We start from the raw sequence: 21,795 nt of genomic DNA, 5'->3' as shown, positions 1-21,795 counted from the left end.
CATTCTAAGCAAACGCCGGGTGCTGCACAGAGATTGCGGGGGTCCCAGCGGTGGGACCCCCGCGATCAGACATCTTATCCCCTATCCTTTGGATAGGGGATAAGATGTCTAGGGGCGGAGTACATCCAGGATTAGTATAGACATTGCCACTTTCTTCCAAAAGCTTTCACACTTGGCCTAAGGTTGAAAACGGATTACAGCTCCGCTCCAAGCTGCACTACCACACACAAACTGGGGCCAAGAGTGGTGTGTGGTACGTCTTTGCCAGTGATTGGCTGAGTGGGTAGGTCCTGCTCTGATGCATTGTCTTGGATGCAGGTTCAAGCAGGGAGGACCAGGGTAGGGAAGGGGATGTATCATCAGAAAAGGTCACATTATCTACAGTTGTTTATTGTTCATTATACTGTAGCCAGCTTTTAGAGTTGGTTTTTAATTTTGTAATACTCCTATATCAGTTCTCACTCTGACACTACACTGTTAGCTTATTCAGGAGGAAAGAGAAAGTTACCCATATACATCAGATGGCTGTCAAATGACAGCTATCTCATCCAATCCCTCCATACATGTAAAAGTTGAAAATAGTGTGTTTGGCCAACTCTAGTCTGTGTATTGGTGCCTTAAAGAGGCAATCCTGGAAAATATAGTTTTCAATTCCAACAAGCTGCTCTGCTTTCCCTTATACCAGGTGGCTTAATTCCCTGCCTGCTGCTCTCCAGAGTGACTAGGAGATTCACACAGCAGCTACATAGAGAAAGGGACGTTTGGTCTACACAGCAGGCTAGTCACTGGAGAGCAGAGGGATCAGAACTGGCATCGGGGGAAAGAAAAAGCGGGAGACAATTTTTCCTGCTGTGCCTCCTAAAGGTAAAGCCAGCAAGCAGTGATACTGGTTCCACCTACTGTTGTGATGCTTTGCTGAAGATTGATCTCCTGTACTATCCTAGGACTGATAGTATAGCACTACAAATGTGAATTCATGGTGAAATCTATAAACACACCAGCCACTGGCCCTTAAGTGTTCTCTCATTTATAATGGTAGTCATTCCAATACTAGGAGTATGTTAGTGAATTACACTTTGCAAACAAAATCTTGTGTAAGCTAGCTGCATAAATGTTGAGCAATGTCTGTATTGTTATCAGTTTGTAGAGTTTTCTTATACACTATGGGAGATTTTAATGTTTTTTGTTTTTTTAATTCTCCCCTACTAGGGTGCTGCCTTTGTGGAGTTTGATGTCCATCTTTCCAAGGATCACGTTCCAGTGATCTATCACGATCTTACATGCTGTATATCTATGAAAAAGGTTAATGTATTCCCTTAATTTATGTTAACAATATAGCCATAACACTGTCAATGTACAGTGCATACAGAATACTGTTTGCAGATCTGACTGTACAGGCCAAGTAGTGCACATAGATTGGACTGTCCTGTTAAATGGGTAATCACATGAAATACAGCCCCCTCCAACCCCCCCCCCCCCCCCCCCCTTGTTTACTTGAATGTTCCAGCTATCAGTCATACTGAAATGGAGACAGCAAAAGAGGGAGGGGGAGAAGCAAATACTTTTACAGTATCAGTTACAGAATTGACTTGTACTGCTTATTCATGGTTTAGAATAGTGCTTGAAAATGTAAGAGTGTAGTAAAATATCAAGGCTAGGGGAGGGTGACCTGTCACAAAACAACTTTTAATTGATTACTTATTTTTTTTGTTTTGACACAGAAAACTAATTCTGCATCTGTAGAGTTATTTGAGATTCCTGTGAAGGACCTCTCGTTTGACCAGCTTCAGCTATTAAAGGTAAAATTTCTACTTCAAAACAGTTTAAAGGGGTATTCCGGGATCTAACATTTTATCCCCTCTAAAGGATAGGGGATAAGATGTCTGGTCGCGGGGGCCTGACGATGGGACCCCCCGTGATCTCTCTGCAGCACCCGCATTGTATGCGGAGTTGCTTCTCCAGTTGAAGACGTGATTTAACGCCACGCCTCCTGCATTCATGTCTATGGGAGGGCCGTTACGCCCCCTCCCATAGACATGAATGGAGGGGGTCTGGCGTGACGTCACGAGGGGGCGTGCCGTCACGCCTTTGGATAGGGGTTAAAATGTTAGATCCAGGAATACCCCTTTAAGTAACAATATACACGCAGCATATCTTTGCAGGAATGTGACAATTTATAACACACATACACTTAAACATACTTATACATGTAAGTACTTCACATTTTAATGCATTGACCATTTTAATGTTTTAAGTATGTTAAACAATGTAGCAAAATCTCTCATGCAAGGTAATTGTCCTTTCTCTTCAGCTCGCTCACGTTACTGCACTGAAGTTACAAGATCCTTCTGGTACGTATCAGTCTGAAAGCAAACATTTAACCCATAGTAATCTGTTGGAGAGAAAAACTAGTGTGATCTTCCCATAGAAACCAATCAAAGCTCAGCTTTTATTTTACCATAGCTTGTGAAGATTGAAATTCTGAGCTGTGATTGGTTGCTATGGGAAAGCCACACCATTCTCCAGCAGATAAATGTGGGTCTTCATGTATTGTTCATGTGTGGATACTCCACAGGATAGGATATGACATAGTTGAAGGCTGGTGAATAATATGTTGCCACCATGCAGTTGAAAACTGCATGTACATGCTGTATGGCAATTCTTTTTTAGTGTTTTTTTTTTTTTTTTTTTAGATTGGGTAATCCCCAGGCTTTAATATAGGCCTCCTGGGGTGTCCAATAACAGTTTTGATATGGCATATGCCAGGGGTGCCCTAACAAACAGTTTTGCTTTTTAAAGCATTACTGTCATTTAAAACCACCTTTGACATGTCGATCAATGGTTGATCACACTGGACCTTACTCCTGAGACTGCCATAGTGAGTTATTTTTTTTTTGTGCTTTTGTCTTTGATATGAATGTTTTCCCCAGTAATTACTTTACTTTTTGTGAATATGTGTTATAACCTTTTTCATGTTTTTCAATGATTACAGATCCCAATGAGGAGGAATGCCCTGTGTCTGATAATCAGCCTTTTCCTTCCCTTCAAACGGTAAAGATTATGTTCTGTTTTTAAGTTCAACTCTTAAAAATTAGCATAGATAAATATCTAATAAATACGATATGTAAGTTGTTCCTCCTGGGCTTATGATGTATAGATGTTCAGATCTCTATTTTGTTATCTAAGTTTTTTATGGAGATCAATAAGGCTGCTGTCATAACAGTCCCATTGGTATCAAATGAGATGTCAGAAAACTTTCCTATGTTAGCCCTTATTTTGACAGTTTCAAAAGAAAAATGGATACAATTTTGTGTAAAAATAATTGTGTGGTTTTAAATTTTATGTCTGTTATGTTATGTTTTATGTCTTATGTTATGTTATGTGTTTATTTCCTTTCTAGGTACTAGAGGCTGTGCCTGAAGATGTTGGGTTCAATATAGAAATCAAGTGGATTTGTCAAGAAAAGGTCAGTGTAATTCTTTTAAGAATTAAAGTGTTACTGTCATTAGAAACAACTTTTCCATTTAATACTTACTTAAAATCCAAGCATTTTCCTAATATAAGTCATAAAAAAATTTGATTGCTAAAGATGTGGAAAAACAGGTTTAAAAATTGTCACTAGGGGTCTCTATCTTTTTCATTTTGAAAATGAACCCCCCAAAATTTTTTTTTTAAAGGACCAAAATTTCTGAGTGGAGGGGGGAAGAGAGGTGTGGATATCTCCATGCTGTTCCTCAGAGCACAGACAAGATGCAGACAGCCTGCAGTCTTTAAAGGGGAACTCCAGTGGAAACAAGTAGAAAAAAAATTTGTACATTTATTTTCTCTATCGGCTCCATTGGGGGACACAGACCATGGGTGTATGCTGCTATCTCTAGGAGGTATGACACTATGGCAACAACAAAAAAGTTGTCTCCTCCCAGCAGGATATACCCGCCTCCAGGCCCTGAGCTAATCGGTTTTAGCTTAGTGTCTGAAGGAGGTGGACATGGTCTGGATTTCTCCAGACCAGGTCTTCTGTTTTTATTAATTTCCTAGTTAGGGATGTGTTAGTTTTTTATTCCATTTTCTTTCATGTTTTCAGGTGGGGACTCAGGAACTGCGGCTCACTGTTTCCCCATGGCGATTGAGGGGGCACAGACATTGCGTATATGCGCTGTTCACCCCCTCTCGCCAACGGTCAGCGCCTGTGGTTGTACCTCATGGGTCCGGGTCCCCCTATTCCCTGCTCGCCTCGCTCGCACATGGTAGCCCGGCGTGATGCAGGTAACAAAAAGCTGGCTGAAGACCTCACAGAAGACTCCATTAGGTAAGTTCTTCTGACTGAGGTGAGCATATATCCTTCTCCCTTTAGGTGCTGACTTGCATTCTCTGGAGACCCTCATTTTTTTGGCCCACCTTTCAGGGTCCAAGGGGCTGGCCTGTGTTAGGGGCTCTATCTTTTATTCTAAAAAAGGGGCAAGCAATGGCATATTGGGAATGTATGGTTTACTTTATTATTATGCACGTGTGTGTGTGTGTTATATTATGCGGCTGACAGACGCGGCGCTTACTATGTGGCTGACAGCCGTGGCGTTTGTACTGTTCGGGCGCATGAAGCGCCGACTTACTTTCGCTTCGGCAGCAGACGGCTGCCGGCGGATATGTTTCGCCCGCTCACTTCCCGGCGGGCGCATATGCGGCTTACATGTGCGCTCGGGGAAAGGAGCGGGCACCATTACTATTGTTCTTCTCGGCGGCCGGGGCGCTATAGCTCTTCCCACAGGGCCGCCGGAGCTTACTGGAGGCGCGAATCGTCCTCCAATCAGCGCCGTGCACGCGATCTTCGGTGGCAGAGGCCAATCAGACAGTGCCCCTGCTCCAGGCACGCCCCTCTCTGGCTATTGGCTGGCCTGTTTCTCCCTCTCTATCTGCACGGAGCGGAGTTCTCCTCACAGCAGCCGCCACTGGGGACACAGACTCGGGTGAGAGAGTTCTTTTTTTTCATTATGTCCGTACCCAGAACTGTTCCTCCCCCTAAACAAACAACTGGAGCGTTAGTTTACCATTTTGTCTGTAAGAACTGTAATTCCAAAATGCCTGGTTCTGCTGAACCCACTTGCTCTGCCTGCTCCTCTGCTGCCCCAGACCCCCTGGTACCCCCAGATGCTCTTTCAGTTCCGGTGGATTCGGCCGCCCCTCCAGCCTGGGTTTCTTCCCTATCCCAGTATATGGCTGACTTGACTCAAGTCTCGCGTTCGGTGACTGAGGCCTCCCGTGACGTGGTGTCTGCCTTGAAGAGGTCTGCCCTGCGCCGACCCTCTAAAGGGCCCCGCCCCTCTTCTCCACATACTTCACACTCTCGCAAGCGTACTAGGGGGGCATCGTCTGACTCTTCCATTGAGCCTTCAGGTAGATGTGGGTGCTCCCCTCGTGGATCCCGCCCCCACCCCCCCGTGTCATCTGGTCACAAACATCGCTCCTCCAGAGGACATTCCCAGAGTCGCCACTCTGCCTCTCCAGAGCTGCGTACCCGGTCAGGGTCGCCCCCTCCAGGGCTGCCTCCACTCGTTCACATTCTCCTGGTGAAATGGCGGATGAGACTTTCGAATCGGCATCTGACTCGGAGGACCGCTTGGATACAGTTGAAACGGTGAACTCATTGGTTGCGGCCATAAGAGACACCTTTCACTTAGAGGACCCAGGATCTTCGGACGTGACTCCTGAAGTATCCTTTCATCGTGCTAAACCAGCACCTCAAAGGTTCAGCTCTCATGCTGAATTTGACACCCTTCTGGAATCTGTATGGAAACAGAGTCCTTAGCGAAGTTTGCGCTGCACTCCGCCGTTCCATGTGGCTTAAGGCTTGGGATGCAGATGCCACTTCCAAAAGGTCTCTCACCGAGCTTCCTTTTACTGGTGCCCGTCTTTTTGGCAAGCGCCTTGACGAGATTTTCTCTGAGGCGACGGGCCCGGGTGGGGGGGGTGGGTGGTAAGAGTTACTTGTTGCCTCAAAATAAGGCTCGCTCTACTTCCCAGAGGAAGTCCTCTTCCTTTCGGACTTTTGGCCCCAATAAGGGGTCTGGGCAGGCGCCTTCGCGGGACAAGAAGGCTCCCTCGTTCCCAGCGCGCCCGTCTTGGAAGTCGGGCACCAACCGTTCCAGCCGTTTTGTGACCAAATCAGGCAACGCAAACCCACTTCCGCATGAAGTGATGCCCCCACCCGCAGATTTTTCTCGGGTGGGAGGTCGTCTCTTACTTTTTCGAGACATCTGGACCACACACATTCAGGACTCTTGGGTCAGGGACGTGGTGTCCAACGGTTACCGAATCGAATTTGCCTCCCTCCCGAGGGATCTTTTTTTTCAGTCCCGGGCCCCCCGGTCTCCTTCTCCAGTGAAGCAGTTTCGAGAGGCTCTCCAGTCCCTGCTTCTCCAGGGAGTTATTGTCCCCGTTTCTCCAATGGAACGTTTTCGGGGTTTCTATTCCAATCTTTTTATGGTCCCCAAGAAGGGCGGTTCTGTGCGGCCAATCCTGGATCTCAAGCGTCTCAACCGTCCTCTTCTCATCCGCCACTTCCGAATGGAATCCCTCCGTTCGGTAGTGGCATCCATGGAACAAGGGTAATTTCTTTCTTCGGTGGACATCAAAGATGCCTACCTCCATGTTCCAATATTTTCCGTCCATCAAGGGTACCTCCGCTTTGCGGTTCCGGAGGGGCATTTTCAATTCGTAGCCCTACCCTTTGGTCTTGCCACTGCTCCTCGCGTCTTTACCAAGATCCTTGCGCCAGTGATAGCCCTGTTGCAATCGAGAGGAGTCTCAGTGATGCCTTACCTGGACGACCTTCTCATCAAGGCTCCCACCAGAGTCCAGACCCTGGAGAAGGTGGATCTCACCCTCCAGACCCTGGATCACTTCGGGTGGATGGTCAACCGGGACAAGTCTGTCCTTTCTCCCACCCAGTCTATGATCTTCCTGGGACTTCAATTCAACACCGCCTCTGCCCGGGTTTGCCTTCCGCCGGACAAACGTCTGACTCTCCTGTCAGGAGTCCGCTCCCTTCGGGCCCAGGTTCCAGTTTCTATCCGCGTTTTGGGTCTGATGGTAGCGGCCATGGAGGCCGTACCCTTTGCCCAGTTTCATTACCGCCCCCTTCAACTGGCGATTCTCTCTCGATGGGACAGATCTCCTCGGTCTCTCGATCACAAGATTGCTCTCCCTCGTCGGATCAGTCAGTCTCTTCTCTGGTGGCTCCGCTCCCCCCTTCTTCAGGGGGATCATTTCTTCCCCTCCACTGGCAGGTGGTTACAATGGATTCCAGTCTGTCGGGCTGGGGCAGTGTGTTCAGGGACTGGACGGTTCAATGCCTCTGGTCTCCCCGGGAAGCCCTTCTTCCGATAAACATCTTGGAACTGAGGGCGATTCTTCTTAGCCGCCTTCATTGGGAGTCCCTGCTTCAGTCCCGCCGTGTACGCGTCCAGTCGGACAACGCCGCGGCTGTGGCGTACATAAATCGGCAAGGCGGCACTCGCAGCTTTGGCCGAGGTGACGAAGATTCTCATCTGGGTAGAAAACGAGGTTCCGGCCATTTTGGCGATTCACATTTACCTGACCTTAAGGGTCAGGTTTCGGCCCTTTCTATTCTTTTCCAGCGTCCTCTGGCTTCTAATTCGCATGTCCGGACCTTCCTTCAAGGAGTGGCGCATGCTGCCCCTCCTTATCGGTCGCCTTCTCCCCCTTGGGACTTGAATCTGGTTCGGGGGGTCCTCCAAGGTGAACTTTTTGAACCCCTTAGGGAGGTGTCCCTGCGCCTCCTTTCTTGGAAAGTGGCGTTTCTTGTTGCTATCACCTCCATTCGGAGAGTGTCTGAATTGGTAGCTCTCTTCTACCGTTCTCCGTTTCTGGTGCTTCACCAGGACAAGGTTGTCTTCCGGCCAGATCCTTCCTTTTTGCCTAATGTTGTTTCGGATTTTCATCTCAATGAGGAAATTGTTCTTCCGTCCTTTTGTCCCGCTCCTTCTCATGATAAGGAGCATTTACTCCAAAACTGGATGTGGTTTGGCTGTTAGGTCTTACCTCTCTATCACTTCTTCTTTTCGTCGGTGTGATTCCTTTTTCGTCCTTACGGAAGGTCGTCGTAAGGGACAACCTGCTTCCAAGGCCACCATTTCTCGGTGGGTCCGGTCTGCCATTTCGGAAGCCTATCGCTGTAAGGGGAAGGTTCCTCCCTTCAGGGTTGTGGCTCATTCTACCCGTTCTGTTGGGGCATCCTGGGCTCTCCAGAATAGAGCCTCAGCCTCGCAGATTTGCAAGCCGGCTACTTGGTTGTCTTTGCACACTTTCTCGAGGTTCTACCGGGTTCATACCTTTGCATCGGCTGATGCTAGTCTGGGCCGTAAAGTGCTGCAGGCGGCAGTGGAACAGCCATCTGCCTGACTAATTATCTGCCCACCCAAGGGACGGCTTTTGTATGTCCCATGTTCTGTGTCCCCCAATGGAGCCGATAGAGAAAAGGAGATTTTTTAACACTTACCTAAAATCTTTCTCGAAGGATCCATTGGGGGACACAGCTCCCGCCCTTTTGGGTTCCTCTTTGGTTCTCTGTCTGAGGGTGTTTTCAGTTATATTTTTTCTTCTGGTTCTCGGACAGTTTGTGTTTTTTCCTTGACCTGTCCGTCCTCTCCTATTGCTCTGGTACTAAAACTGATTAGCTCAGGCAGGTATATCCTGGAGGCAGGTATATCCTGCTGGGAGGAGCCGACTTTTTTTGTTGCCATAGTGTCATACCTCCTAGAGACAGCAGCATACACCGATGGTCTGTGTCCCCCAATGGATCCTTCGAGAGAGAGATTTTACGGTAAGTGTTAAAAAAATCTCCTTTTCTGTCTGACAAGTGCTCTCTCCTGACACCTCTGTCTGTATCTGGAACTGTCCAGATTAGATATGCATACGTCCAAGCTATCTCCTGCTCTGCCGCGGGCAGCGCAGGAGATCGCGGGTGGGACTCAGCTGTCAATCACAGCCGGAGTCCCACCGCAGCTGCCGGGGCCGCGATCGCGCCGGTCCCGGCAGCATTAACCCCATAGATGCCGTGATCAGTTCTGATTACGGCATCTATGGTGTTTGCAGGGGGAGCGCTCTCCCCCTGCCCATCAACGGCGGCGCCGCGATAAAATAAGGGGGATCGGGGGTGTCCAAGACACCCTCGATCCCCCTTGAAGAGATAGGAGTGAGGTGGTAGGGTTGCCACCCCTCCTATCCCTGCTATTGATCAGCGGAGCGACCGACCAATAGCAGACTGGGGGCGGGGGGGTTAAAGTTCGGTTCCCCCCCGCTATGCCCACCCATCGGTGTCCGGGCACAGCGGGGGGAACCGTGTAGTAGCGGTGGCGGCAGCGGCAGTCACTTACCCGGCGGCAGCTGTGATCATGGCGGCGGTGGAGGCGAGTATGGCGCCGCGTGTCCGGGAGTCTTTTGCCTAGCAACATCTGCAGGGCGACTGTTTAGAGAGTGGTCTCTAAACTGTGGCCCTCCAGATGTTGCAAAACTACAACTCCCACCATGCCTTGACAGCTGTTTGCTGTGTTGGCATGCTGGGAGTTGTAGTTTTGCAAGATTTAGAGGGGTTCAGGCTAGAGATCACTGACAGTGGTCTCTAAACTGTAGCCCTCCAGATGTTACAAAACTACAACTCCCAGCATGCCCAGACAGCAGTGTTACCCAGAGGTGCCCTTCTTTACTATATGTTGGTACCTGATGTGCTACTTTGAAGTGTCTCATTTTCCCTTTGCCATATGTGGAGTCATTGTTTCATCAGAGATGTCCTCTTCCACCTTATGTGGTACCTTTATATGCTACATCTTCCTCCTTCCTGGTGGAGTGATCGTGTTATACAAAGGTTTTCTCTTCTGCGACATGACGTGCTTTTCCAGCAGCCACATTACCCCTCTTCCTTGGTGGAGTAGTTGTGTTGAATAAGAGTCAATTTTTTTACATTGCATATTGTAGTTCCTATTATGCTGCACCAGTAGTCAGATTTCCTCCTTGGGTGCAGGAATTTTAACCTGAAGTCATGATGACGAAGTGAAAAGTTGGAATTATAATTTACCGACAATTCAGTTTTTCATGAGTCCATTATGACCGCACCCTTTAATTCCCGCCCTTCTATATGGAGAAGTATTATAGATGTATTGTTTATGCTCCAGTTAATTTAAAACCACAGAGGGGTGGAGGGGGAGGGGCCTATTTAACCTCTGGGTTTCCTGTTCCTATTAGAGCTACAGGGGATAATCTCATGGTAATGCTGTCATGATGGACTCATGAAAAACGAATTATCTGTAAGTAATAATTCCAACTTTTGCTGTGAATTTACAGAAAAATTCACAATTGTGGATTTCAAATACATGTTAACATTCTGCTTGGAAATCTGCAAGGGCAAATCTGCACCAAACTGTGTCTTTCTAGCAGATTTTCTGCTACAAATAACAAACACAAAAGCTGCAGATTTTCTGCAGCATAAAATCCTAGCATTTATTCCACCCATGGCTGTACTTTTACACAGATTTTTCCTGTCAGTATTTTATTGCAAATCAAAAGATCGTATTAGCAAATAATTTTTTTTTGTGAATACAACAAAATGGCAAAAGTTTTTTTTTTTTTTTCTAGATAAACGATAAAAATGAAGATGCAATGTAAAATTGTATTCTTGCTTCTCTTTTTTTCATTAGAGTGGCAAATGGGATGGAAATTTGTCAAGTTATTTTGACATGAACCTCTTTCTGGATATTATTTTGAAAACTGTCCTGGAAAATGCTGGCAGCCGAAGAGTTGTGTTCTCAGCATTTGATGCTGATATTTGCACAATGTAAGTTAAAATACATTTAATTCCACTTATAAATGAACAAATTATCAAATTGTATATTGCAATCATTGAAGCAAAATGCAGTACACTGAACAGCTATGTACCTCCAAAATTACAAATAAACACAATATTGACTATACACTCAGTATATTGATCATAACTACACTTTATTGAATCAGGTCATAAACAGTAAAATGTTGCAGTATCTTGTAATACCTTTTTTATTGGACTAACAGCTTTTTGTATAGACAAGCTTTCGGGATTCCTCCCTTTATTAAGTCCAAAGCAAATCTAAGCTCACAAGTAGAAGACACAGGTTACATCTCACAAATATGCAAGGGTTAAGACAATAGATGTGGAGAATTCACACTAAGATGGGCCATAAATTGTCATGTTATGGAAACACAGACTGATAATTAGCAGGACATAGTGAGATGTAAAAGAGACCACAGTGCAGGTTATAAGAGAATACAGTACAGCACAGGTTATACACAGGTTCTGCATCACTGGACTAATACGGCTACTCAAATATATATATATATATATATAATGAAGCAAAAAAATTAATACACTGCAGCACACGGAGTAAGGTGAAAAAATTCCTTAGTGATTTATTCCATAAAAAAACAGGGTGAATTCACAGCAAGTAGCGACGTTTCGACTAGGCTCCCCCAGTCATTATCACGCACTGCTGACACACACACATTTCAAGAAATTGAAGTATTTCTCACAGAGAATGATTGCAGTAACACATGTTTTGCTATACACATGTTTATTCCCTTTGTATGTATTGGAACTAAACCAAAAAGGGAGGAAAAAAGCAAATTGGACATAATGTCACACCAAACTCCAAAAATGGGCTGGACAAAATTATTGGCACACTTTCAAAATTGTGGAAAAATAAGATTGTTTCAAGCATGTGATGCTCCTTTAAACTTACCTAGGGCAAGTAACAGGTGTGGGCAATATAAAAATCACACCTGAAAGCAGATCAAAAGGAGAGAAGTTCACTTAGTCTTTGAATTGTGTGTCTTTGTGGACAACAGAAAGGGAAGAGAACTGTCTGAGGACTTGAGAGACAAAATTGTGGAAAAATATCAATAATCTCAAGGTTACAAGTCCATCTCCAGAGATCTAGATTTGCCTTTGTCCACAGTGCGCAACATTATCAAGAAGTCTGCAACCCATGGCTCTATAGCTAATCTCACTGGGTGTGGACAGAAGAGAAAAATTGATGAAAGGTGTCATCACAGGATAGTCCGGATGGTGGATAAGCAGCCCCAAACAAGTTCCAAAGATATTCAAGCTGTCCTGCAGGCTCAGGGAGCATCAGTGTCAGTGTGAACTATGAAACGCTATGGCAGGAGACCCAGGAGGACCCCACTGCTTACACAGAGACATAAAAAAGCAAGACTACAGAACTCGAGTAAGCCAAAATACTTCTAGGAAAAAATCTAGTGGACAGATGAGACCAAGATAGAGCTTTTTGGTAAAGCTCATCAATCTACAGTTTACCGAAAACGGAATGAGGCCTACAAAGAAAAGAACACAGTACCTACGGTGAAATATGGTGGAGGTTCAATGAAGTTTTGGGGTTGTTTTGCTGCCTCTGGCACTGGGTGCCTTGAATGTGTGCAAGGCATCATGAAACCTGAGTATTACCAATGGAATTTGGGTCGCTCTGTACAGTCCAGTTAGAAAGCTGGCTTTGCATCTGAGATCTTGGGTCTTCCAGCAGGACAAGGACCCCAAACATATATGTCAAAAAGCACCCAGAAATGGATGGCAACAAAGCGCTGGAGAGTTCTGAAGTGACCAGCAATGAGTCCAGATCTAAATCCCATTGAATACCTGTGGAGAGATCTTAAAATTGCTCTTGGGAAAAGGCGCCTTCTAATAAGAGAGACCTGGAGCAGTTTGCAATGGAAGAGTGGTCCAACATTCCGGCTGAGAGGTGTAAGAAGCTTATTGATGGTTATAGGAAGCGACTGATTTCAGTAATTTTTTCCAAAGGTTGTGCAACAAAATATTAAGTTAACGGTGCCAATAATTTTGTCCAGACCATTTTTGGAGTTTGGTGTGACATTATGTCCAATTTGCTTTTTTTCCCTCCCTTTTTTGGTTTAGTTCCAATACACACAATGGGAATAAACATGTGTATAGTAAAACGTGTTACTGCAATCCTTTTCTGTCGCGGTCTATAGTTTTTATTGGTACCATTTTTGTTTTGATGGGACTTTTCGTTTGCTTTTTATACTTTTTTTTTTTTTTTTTTTTTCATTTAAAAAAAAGACAAATTTTGGTAATTTTTTTTTTTTTTTTTTTTTTTACGTATACGCCATTGACTGTGCGATTTAATGAATGTTATGTTTCTATAGTTTGGACAATTACGTACACAGCAATACCACGTTTTATTTTTATTATGTTTGAATATTTTTCATATGGAATTTGTGAAAAGGGGGGTGATTTAAACTTTAGGTATGGAAGGGGTTAATTTAGCTTTTTTGTTTTGTTTTGTTTTTACACTTTTTTTTATTTTTATTTTTTTGTCCCAATAGGGGACTATAACATGCAATCCTTTAATTGCATACACTGTTCCATGCTATGCCATAGCACAGTATTAATCATTATCATATTATAAGGAATACTCCTTCTATATCAAGGTTCCCTCCTACTGTATGAAGTACATTATATGCTTCTCCAATAGTCCTATCACCTCCTCTTCATGAGCAGAGTGATTGTGTTACCCAGAGGTGCCCTTCTTTACTATATGTTGGTACCTGATGTGCTACTTTGAAGTGTCTCATTTTCCCTTTGCCATATGTGGAGTCATTGTTTCATCAGAGATGTCCTCTTCCACCTTATGTGGTACCTTTTATATGCTACATCTTCCTCCTTCCTGGTGGAGTGATCGTGTTATACAAAGGTTTTCTCTTCTGCGACATGACGTGCTTTTCCAGCAGCCACATTACCCCTCTTCCTTGGTGGAGTAGTTGTGTTGAATAAGAGTCTCTTTTTTTTTACATTGCATATTGTAGTTCCTATTATGCTGCACCAGTAGTCAGATTTCCTCCTTGGGTGCAGGAATTTTAACCTGAAGAGGCTTCCTCCTCTGCTTTGTGTCGTTCCTGACATTCTATGCAGCCCCATTTATCTGTCTTATTTGTGGAATAATTGTGTTTTACGCAGTTTCCATAGCCTTTTGACCTTTTCACTGCATATCTTTTGAGACCCAGTCTGTTGCTGTCACCTAGTGGTCTTATTGGTTCTCTTTCCCACACTACAACATAGTTCTGCTTTTTTACAATGTGAGAAAACAGACAGGAGAGTGGCTTACCTCGCATTATGTATTGTCTGAGATGGTACATGGGGGAATTATCTTCTATCACAAATGGAACTGCTATAGACTTCCTCTCTTACCACCTCTAACACCCTCTCGACACCACACAAATGTCTTTGTTACCCTAATACTGTTACAAAGCCCTTCTCATGGCTCCTGATATGCCATGCTAACTGCAGATTATGACTGAGAGGAGGTGGAACCTTTGCAACAAGGCACAGCGCTGGCAGTGACCCCACGAAATGGAGCTGTCAACTGAAAATGTCTGCTCTTACAGATATTCTTGCAGCTTTCAATGATTCCCTCTCTTTACTTGCCTGCCAAATGGGAAACATGTGAGAAGAGATTTCACTTGTCTGTCATAATCTACAGCAGTAGTCTCCAACCTGCGGACCTCCAGATGTTGCAAACCTACAACTCCCAGCATGCCCGGACAGCCAACTGTTGTCCGGGCATGCTGGGAGTTGTAGGTTTGCAGCATCTGGAGGTCCACAGGTTGAAGGCCACTGTTCTACAGAATGTATCAGAATACACAACTCCTACAAAACGAGAGTGAGCAATGTTGGACACCCCGCTAAATTATATATTCAAATCAATGTGCAGACCATGGCTGCTTCTTACCAAAACGTACAAATAAAAAAAAAAACTTACAGCGCAAAAATGTTTTGCTAGATGGTGTTAGAGACTTTTGGTAAGAACACTCTGATGTAGCAAAAAGATTATAAAGTTCCTACCCAACTGTGACCATTGGGCAGACCACCTTAACCGGTTCTGAATAAACGTGTACATTACAAGGATCAAGATAGTGGAAGATGGCTAGTGGATAAGATGGCTGATCGCGGGGTTCCCGCCGCTGGGGACCGCGGCAGTCTCTCATGCAGCACCCAATTGTGTCTGCTGCACCAAGCGATGATCGCTCCATGTCTGAAGGGTCACGACTATGGGGCTGGAGTATCGTGACGCCACATCTCTGCCCCCTTGTAATGTCACGCCCCGCCCCCCAATGCAAGCCTATGGGAGGCGGCCCCGTAGTAGTGACCCTTCAGACACTGAGCGATCTGACATCTTATCCCCAATCCTTTGAATAGGGAATCCAATGTCTTAGGGCCGGAGTACCCCTTTAAATGTCAAATACTCCATGGTTTACCCTGCCAAACTCAGGGTGGTGGTGGCGGTGCTGGATTCTGTATTGTTTTTTGACAGCCATAAAACTTATTTTGTGATGAAGAACGACTACTGTACTGTAATGTAGCATGAGGCATTGTCCACCTGAGGAAGAGGCAGAATTGCCTAGAAACGCTACTGGAATTTTTATTCACGTTCTATCCTGCTTAGAGAAGCTGTTTTGCATCGGAAGGCCCTGGTTTTGTTTTTTCTTCCTCTCTTGCTCTACTACTGGGTCAAAATTCACTGGTACCAACATCCAGGAGGCTGCACCACTGTATTTTTATTTAAGGCTGTTGGGTCTTCTACGCAACACAAAAAGGTTAACAGATCCCTCTAAGGGGAGTCTATATCGATCTGCTTCCTATCATTTATAAGGAAATATTGCTCTAGAGACGTCCTGTCGCATTTTTTTTTTTATTCATTAGGTTCATGTAGAAAAGGAGATATGGCAGGAGTTTCAAGCAGATTGTAGCCTTCATAGCTGATATGTATCCTTGGACTGTTATGTACAGTCATATTTGCACTACTTATATGTTGTTTAAAATGTATATTGTCTGTAGTAATGTCTCTCCTCTGTGCAGTGGTTTATATGCAAGGAAGGACACTTTTCAGTGATACATTACTGGGGAGAACCTGGTTTTAAGTGCCTAGTACAAGGTTCAATTGTATTCTAATATTTACTAATTATGTAACACCTTGGTATTCCTGGGGTATCGGCTGTTGCAGCTTGGTGGATTAAGGGGCCCCAGCTATATTCAGAAGAATTGTTTTAATACTACTTGGTGTCTTTGTGAAGGATTATGTGGCTCCTTTCTATCGTTCAAGTACCATTGTGCTGGATATACCACCATACTGTCCCATATACAATGTTTATCCTATCCATTCATTACGTGGAATCAAGGAGGCCTTTGGGGCTCTATGAAGAGTGGTTTGCAGTATTTGATGCACTAAAATGGTTGCCTCCAGTGATTATTGGCCTCCAAGAGACACACTCAACAGAAGATGAGATCAGTTTCTTGCATAGTCATAAGTCCCATGCTAGATCCAAAATCCTATCACACTGCTTACTCTAAAATGGGTTGGTTCGCTGATCCATTGACAATTAACTTTCCAATATCATCATGGCAAGTTTAGGGATCTAAAGAGGGCATATGTTCGAGTACTTTGTATAAATGAGAATACATAGTAGTGCTCCACGTACCACCCCCATACTCTAGTAGTCTTGGATCGGTTAGCAGCTTTCCCTGACCTTCCAACAATTGTAATGGGAAACTCACAGCAGGGTCACCTGCACTAACACCAGTATACAGGTAGAAAAGTGGAGCGGCTGTTCAGGGCTATTCATCTTGTTGCTAATAGTAGTGGGCTGCGGCTGTATGTGCAATGCTTACCCCCCCCCCCCCCCCCCCCATATTAATGGAAAGGTAGGTTTACATTAAATGGAAAGCTCCATGAAAATTTGAGGAACAGTGAAGCAAATGATCGTCTCACTCGCAGAGCTTGTGCCAGAAGTGTAAACCGCTTTTTCACAGTTGGGTTTCTTGGCAAACGAATCCATGGTGCTTGCATTGCTCTATTAGGGTTTGGTATAGGATCCGGTGGGGAATGGAGTTGATTTTCTCAACTGTTGTAACTGTAAAGAAGTCTTGTGGTGAAAAACTTATCCCCCTATGCACAGGATAGAGTATTAGATCGCGGGGGGTCCGATTGCCGAAGATAGCTGAACGGCTCTGCCATAGAACTATGGCATAGACATGGCAGCCCCCCTGCTTCGGGCAGGGGTCGTGACATGCCACTCTGGGGGAGCACCGGGGCTCCATAGGTAGAATAGGGGGTAAGTTTTAGATCGGGCGTGGTGGGGATTGGGGGGGGGGGTATGACCAATGGAGCCCCCTGTTATCCAAAATTATCCCCTATCCGTAGGATAGGGGATATGTTTTTTACCTCTTTTCCTTTAAAGAAATGTCACTTGTTAGTTATTTGTGTGACTTATTATATACAATTTTATAATATACTGTAGATTAACAGTAAAAACAATCTAATTAAAAAAAAGTCTACTCTGTATTCTGCTACCATGGGAGACACATTGATCTGTATAGAAGCTGTAGACACATGAAGGCGGACCATTCCTTTCAAGTAAATTCCTTTCATGTAAATGTAGAAGTTATTTGGAACATTCTAAGAGACAGTTAGGCCTTTCATAAGAAACGTATGTAGACAATGGAAACAAACAAACAAAAAGAAAACTTACTTTGTGATGTACTGTTCAGGCTGCATCGTGGATTTTAATTCCAGAAACTTCATATTCAGGTATTTGTATAGTCAAACAGATATAGGCCCTCATTTACTTAGAAAATCGGGTTGTAAGTCTATCTTGCTTTCTTACCCGCCAGCTTTTTTCCCTGGTATTTATTATTATGTCGCATCCTGTTTGTCGCACGTGGGTTTTGTTGGTTTTGGTTTCCAACTCCTCTGAGTTGTCGGGAAAAAATCCACAACAGTTCAACATATTTGGGTTGGAAACCTTTATAAATACGTGGTAAAGCTCAGAAATGTCGGGTTACGCCTCTTTTTCGGGTTTGGGAGAATCCACATCGGGTCAGTCGGGAAAAAATGTTGCATCGTGTCGCAGACTGGCGCACAATGTCTGCGACATGTCGCAGACAAAGATGCTCCAAAAAAACCCGACAAAACAAGTCGGGTTTAGAATAGTAAATGAGGGCCATAATGCTTAAAGATCAAGAAGGCATGGAAAATACCTGTCTCTTGTACCCACCAGGCCAGGCGGCTAGCCATTTTCATTGGATTACATTAAAATGTTAGCAGACCCTTGGGAAGTATCATCTGTATCCATACAATAGACTGTAGTGATGTTTTTTTTCTACCATAGGATGCCTTATTACTGTCATTATAATAACTCTATTGCACTAGTATAATTTTTAGCTAAAATTTAATTAGTAATTTATGCATCTTTCATTTAAGGGTTCGAATGAAACAAAATAAATATCCTATACTTTTCCTGACACAAGGACATTCTGAAATCTATCCAGAGCTTATGGATCTCAGGTCTCGATCAACTCCTTTTGCAGTCAGTTTTGCTCAGTTTGAAAACATTTTGGTAAGTGTTCACTTTATATGTATATGGTACTTACAGTGTAAACAGGCCACGTGGATTGAGTTTCCAGGAAAAAACAATTGATGGCCTATCTGCAGGGCAGGTGAAACGCTCTTCTCATGAACCCACCAACCTTGTGTGTGGAATTTTTTGATAAATTAAATTAGCCAGATGGCCCACTAATTTCTTTGTTTGTTTTTGATGGATATGTACACACGATGACCAATCCACTTTTAAAGGACATCTGCAGTGAACGAACACTTATTGCCTATCCACAGGATAGCGGGGAGTCCGACCGCTGGGACAAAAAACGCCCCCCCCCCCCCCCCCCCCCCCCGCGATCTTCTGAACAGGGCCCGGCATTGGTTCTCTGTAAGAGCGGCTATTGCACGTAGCGTCAACCTCGCTGAGATCGACGGTACGCCCCCTCCCCATACAGCGCTGTGAGTCAAGCGTTGATGCACGTACGCTTCATTCCTGCCTCTCCCATAGAACTACATGGGGGAGGCGTGTCGCTGTTGCCGGCACCCCTCCTGCACAAGAGTCGCGGCAGAGCCAGTGCCCCGTGCAGGAGATCGCACGGATCACAGCAGTTGGACCCCCCCATGATCAAACACTTATCCTGTGGATAGGGGATAAGTGCTAATTCACTACAGATGGCCTTTAACTTTTCTTAAAGGGGGGCTTCCAATGCCACATATCTTCAGGAATGGCCATCAACAGCTGATAGGCATGGTGCCGACACCTAGCACCCCCTCTGATCAGCTGTTCTGCAGTGTGTATGGAGCTGGAAGTCTCTGCTCCATACATAGTGTAGCGAAGCCACCAGGTTACAGTATCGTAACCCCTGTTTGAAGTGAATGGGAACTTGTTTGTATGGAGTCAAGGCTTCCAGCTCCATATATTGCTTGCATCCAGCTGTACAGAACTGATGATCTGTGCGGGTGTTGGTGCCTTGCCTCGTGAATAGGCTATGAGAAGGACTTTTACCTAGAAAAAAAACCTTAGCTCAGTGTTTTCCAACAGGGTGCCTCCAGCTGTTGCAAAACTAAAACTCCCAGCATGCCCGGGCAGCCTTCGGCTGTCCGGGCATGCTGGGAGTTGTAGTTTTGCAACAGCTGGAGGCACCCTGGTTGGAAAACTCTGCCTTAGCTAGTGGAGCATGCAGGATGAGGATGGTTGTCCTGAGCAGTGTGCAGTTGCTGCATCCCGATGTGCATGTCCTGATTTGTACAAGCACGGCGAGTGTTTAGAGATCAGAGGGACCACTGATTTGTTCCACGGTTTAGCCCTTTGAATGCAGTGATCAAGGCAGAGAGAATAAAAAAAACCTATAAAATGGGTAGTAATGCTCAAATGCGTATTTTTTTAGATAATTTAATTATCGGTGTAACTACCCGATAACTGCCACATGTATAAAGTACAACTTTGAAATTAGTAAGCCAGGAAAAGGGAGTACTTTGAAGCGGTAGCAATTTTTTTTTAGTGTATTTTTTTTATTTTGCCATTTCTAAGTTGTGTAGAATGTTTTGTACATTAGAAAGGGTAAGGTTTTTTTGGGGTTTTTTTTATTCATTTTTTATTTTGTTTCATTAGGGAATAAATGTCAATACAGAAGATCTACTGAAAAATCCACATTATATTCAAGAAGCCAAGTCCAAGGGCCTAGTTATATTTTGTTGGGGAGATGAAACCAATGACCCAGAGAATCGGAGGCTTATGAGAGAATATGGCATCGATGGACTAATCTATGACAGGTACTGGTTGTGTTTCATATACATAGGGGGAGATTTATCAAAACCTGTGCAGAGGAAAAGTTGAACAGTTGCCCATAGCAACCAATCAGATTTCTTCTTTCAGTTTACAGAGGCTTTTTTTTTTTTTTTTTTTAATGAAATAAGAAATCTGATTGGTTGCTATGGGCAACTGGTCAACACTTCCTCTGCACAGGTTTTGATAAATCTCCCCCATAGTGTTTGCACTTTCATTTCTTTGCTAATATTTCTGTTGTTACATTTTCATAAAGCTTTATGGAGATGGTTATTTTGCACCCCACACTATAATGCCATAATATAGAGACAAGTCTACTATTGTGTTAACCAAAATGGAACAAAATACTTTTCTGTTTAGCTTATACGATCGATCCAAGAATACATCGTACTCCTAATTTTTGAGTCCAGTGTATTCATAAGGGGAGCTATTCTCCCACTTCTTACTGCCCTCCACACAATGAAGAGGCTGCTCTGTGTGCAGATAGACAGGAGCCAGCTGTCAGCCACTTCTTAGAGGGACGTGCACTTTTCTCATAAATACACCAATTTACTCCAAAATGTTCATCAATCCTATTAGCCAAATGGCACAATAATTTTTACTTTTTCTGCTAATAGAAAAGCGGATGTGTCCCCATACTATGGTGCCTGATGCAGCAGAGCCTGATGACAAATCCACTTTAACCTTTTACCAAAGGCATTTCCCAATTCCACATATTGATGGCCTATACTCAAGATAGACCATTAAAATCTGATTGCTGTGTGCCGACACACCACTCATCAGCTGTTCTGCAAGGCAAAAAAAATCCTTGGTATTCACAGCACTGGTAAAACATCCATTTATTAATCCATTAAAATCTACATATAACAAAGTACGGTGCAATCCAACATGTTGGAGGTTAGAAACCTCAGCCAACCCCCCCCCCCCCCCCCGACGCGTTTCCGCCCTACCGGGCCTTAAAGGGGTACTCCGGTGCTTAGACATCTTATCCCCTATCCAAAGGATAGGGGATAAGATGCCTGCCGCCCCCTCCCATAGGCTTGCATTGAGGGGCGGAGCGTGAGGTCACACGGGGGCGTTACGTCACACGCCGTCGGCCCTGTGGTCGCCGGTAATCAGACCCGGAGCGAACACGCTCCAGGGACTGATTTATAAACGGGGTGCCACGTGCAAGATCACGGGGGTCCCCAGCGGTGGGACTCCAGCGGTCAGGCATCTTATCCCCTAGTTAAACAGATTTGTAAATTACTTCTATTAAAAAATCTTAATCCTTCCAGTACTTATTAGCTGCTGAATACTACAGAGGAAATTCTTTTCTTTTTGGAACACGGTGGGGATTTTCTCCTACTCTGGACAGTTCTTAAAATGGACAGAGATGTCAGCAGAGAGCACTGTGGTCATGATGTCAGCAGAAAGCTCTGTGTTCCAAAAAGAAAAGCTAATAAGTACTGGAAGGATTAAGATTTTTTAATAGAAGTACTTTACAAATCTGCTTAACTTTCTGGTACCAGTTGATTAAACAAACAAAAAAAAGTTTTCCACCCCTTTAAGGTCCGGTAG

At 44.5% G+C, this 21,795-nt stretch overlaps 1 protein-coding gene across 3 annotated transcripts in view; it reads left to right on the top strand.

The window, feature by feature from the left end:
• GPCPD1 (glycerophosphocholine phosphodiesterase 1) overlaps positions 1-21,795 on the top strand; it is an 82,452-nt gene that overhangs the window by 46,919 nt on the left and 13,738 nt on the right. For all 3 annotated transcript variants that reach the window (XM_056567808.1, XM_056567809.1, XM_056567810.1), the window contains exons 12-19: positions 1,210-1,302; positions 1,722-1,799; positions 2,312-2,351; positions 2,993-3,051; positions 3,401-3,466; positions 10,710-10,846; positions 18,333-18,468; positions 20,062-20,222. In XM_056567808.1, coding sequence (XP_056423783.1) covers positions 1,210-1,302; positions 1,722-1,799; positions 2,312-2,351; positions 2,993-3,051; positions 3,401-3,466; positions 10,710-10,846; positions 18,333-18,468; positions 20,062-20,222 — 770 coding nt within the window. The remainder of the gene's footprint in view (positions 1-1,209; positions 1,303-1,721; positions 1,800-2,311; positions 2,352-2,992; positions 3,052-3,400; positions 3,467-10,709; positions 10,847-18,332; positions 18,469-20,061; positions 20,223-21,795) is intronic.

This window comes from Hyla sarda, chromosome 3 (genome assembly GCF_029499605.1).
Source record: "Hyla sarda isolate aHylSar1 chromosome 3, aHylSar1.hap1, whole genome shotgun sequence".
Classification (NCBI taxonomy): domain Eukaryota; kingdom Metazoa; phylum Chordata; class Amphibia; order Anura; family Hylidae; genus Hyla; species Hyla sarda.
The sequence above is the reverse complement of the archived record's forward strand: the minus strand, read 5'-3'. Positions and strand labels throughout refer to the sequence as shown.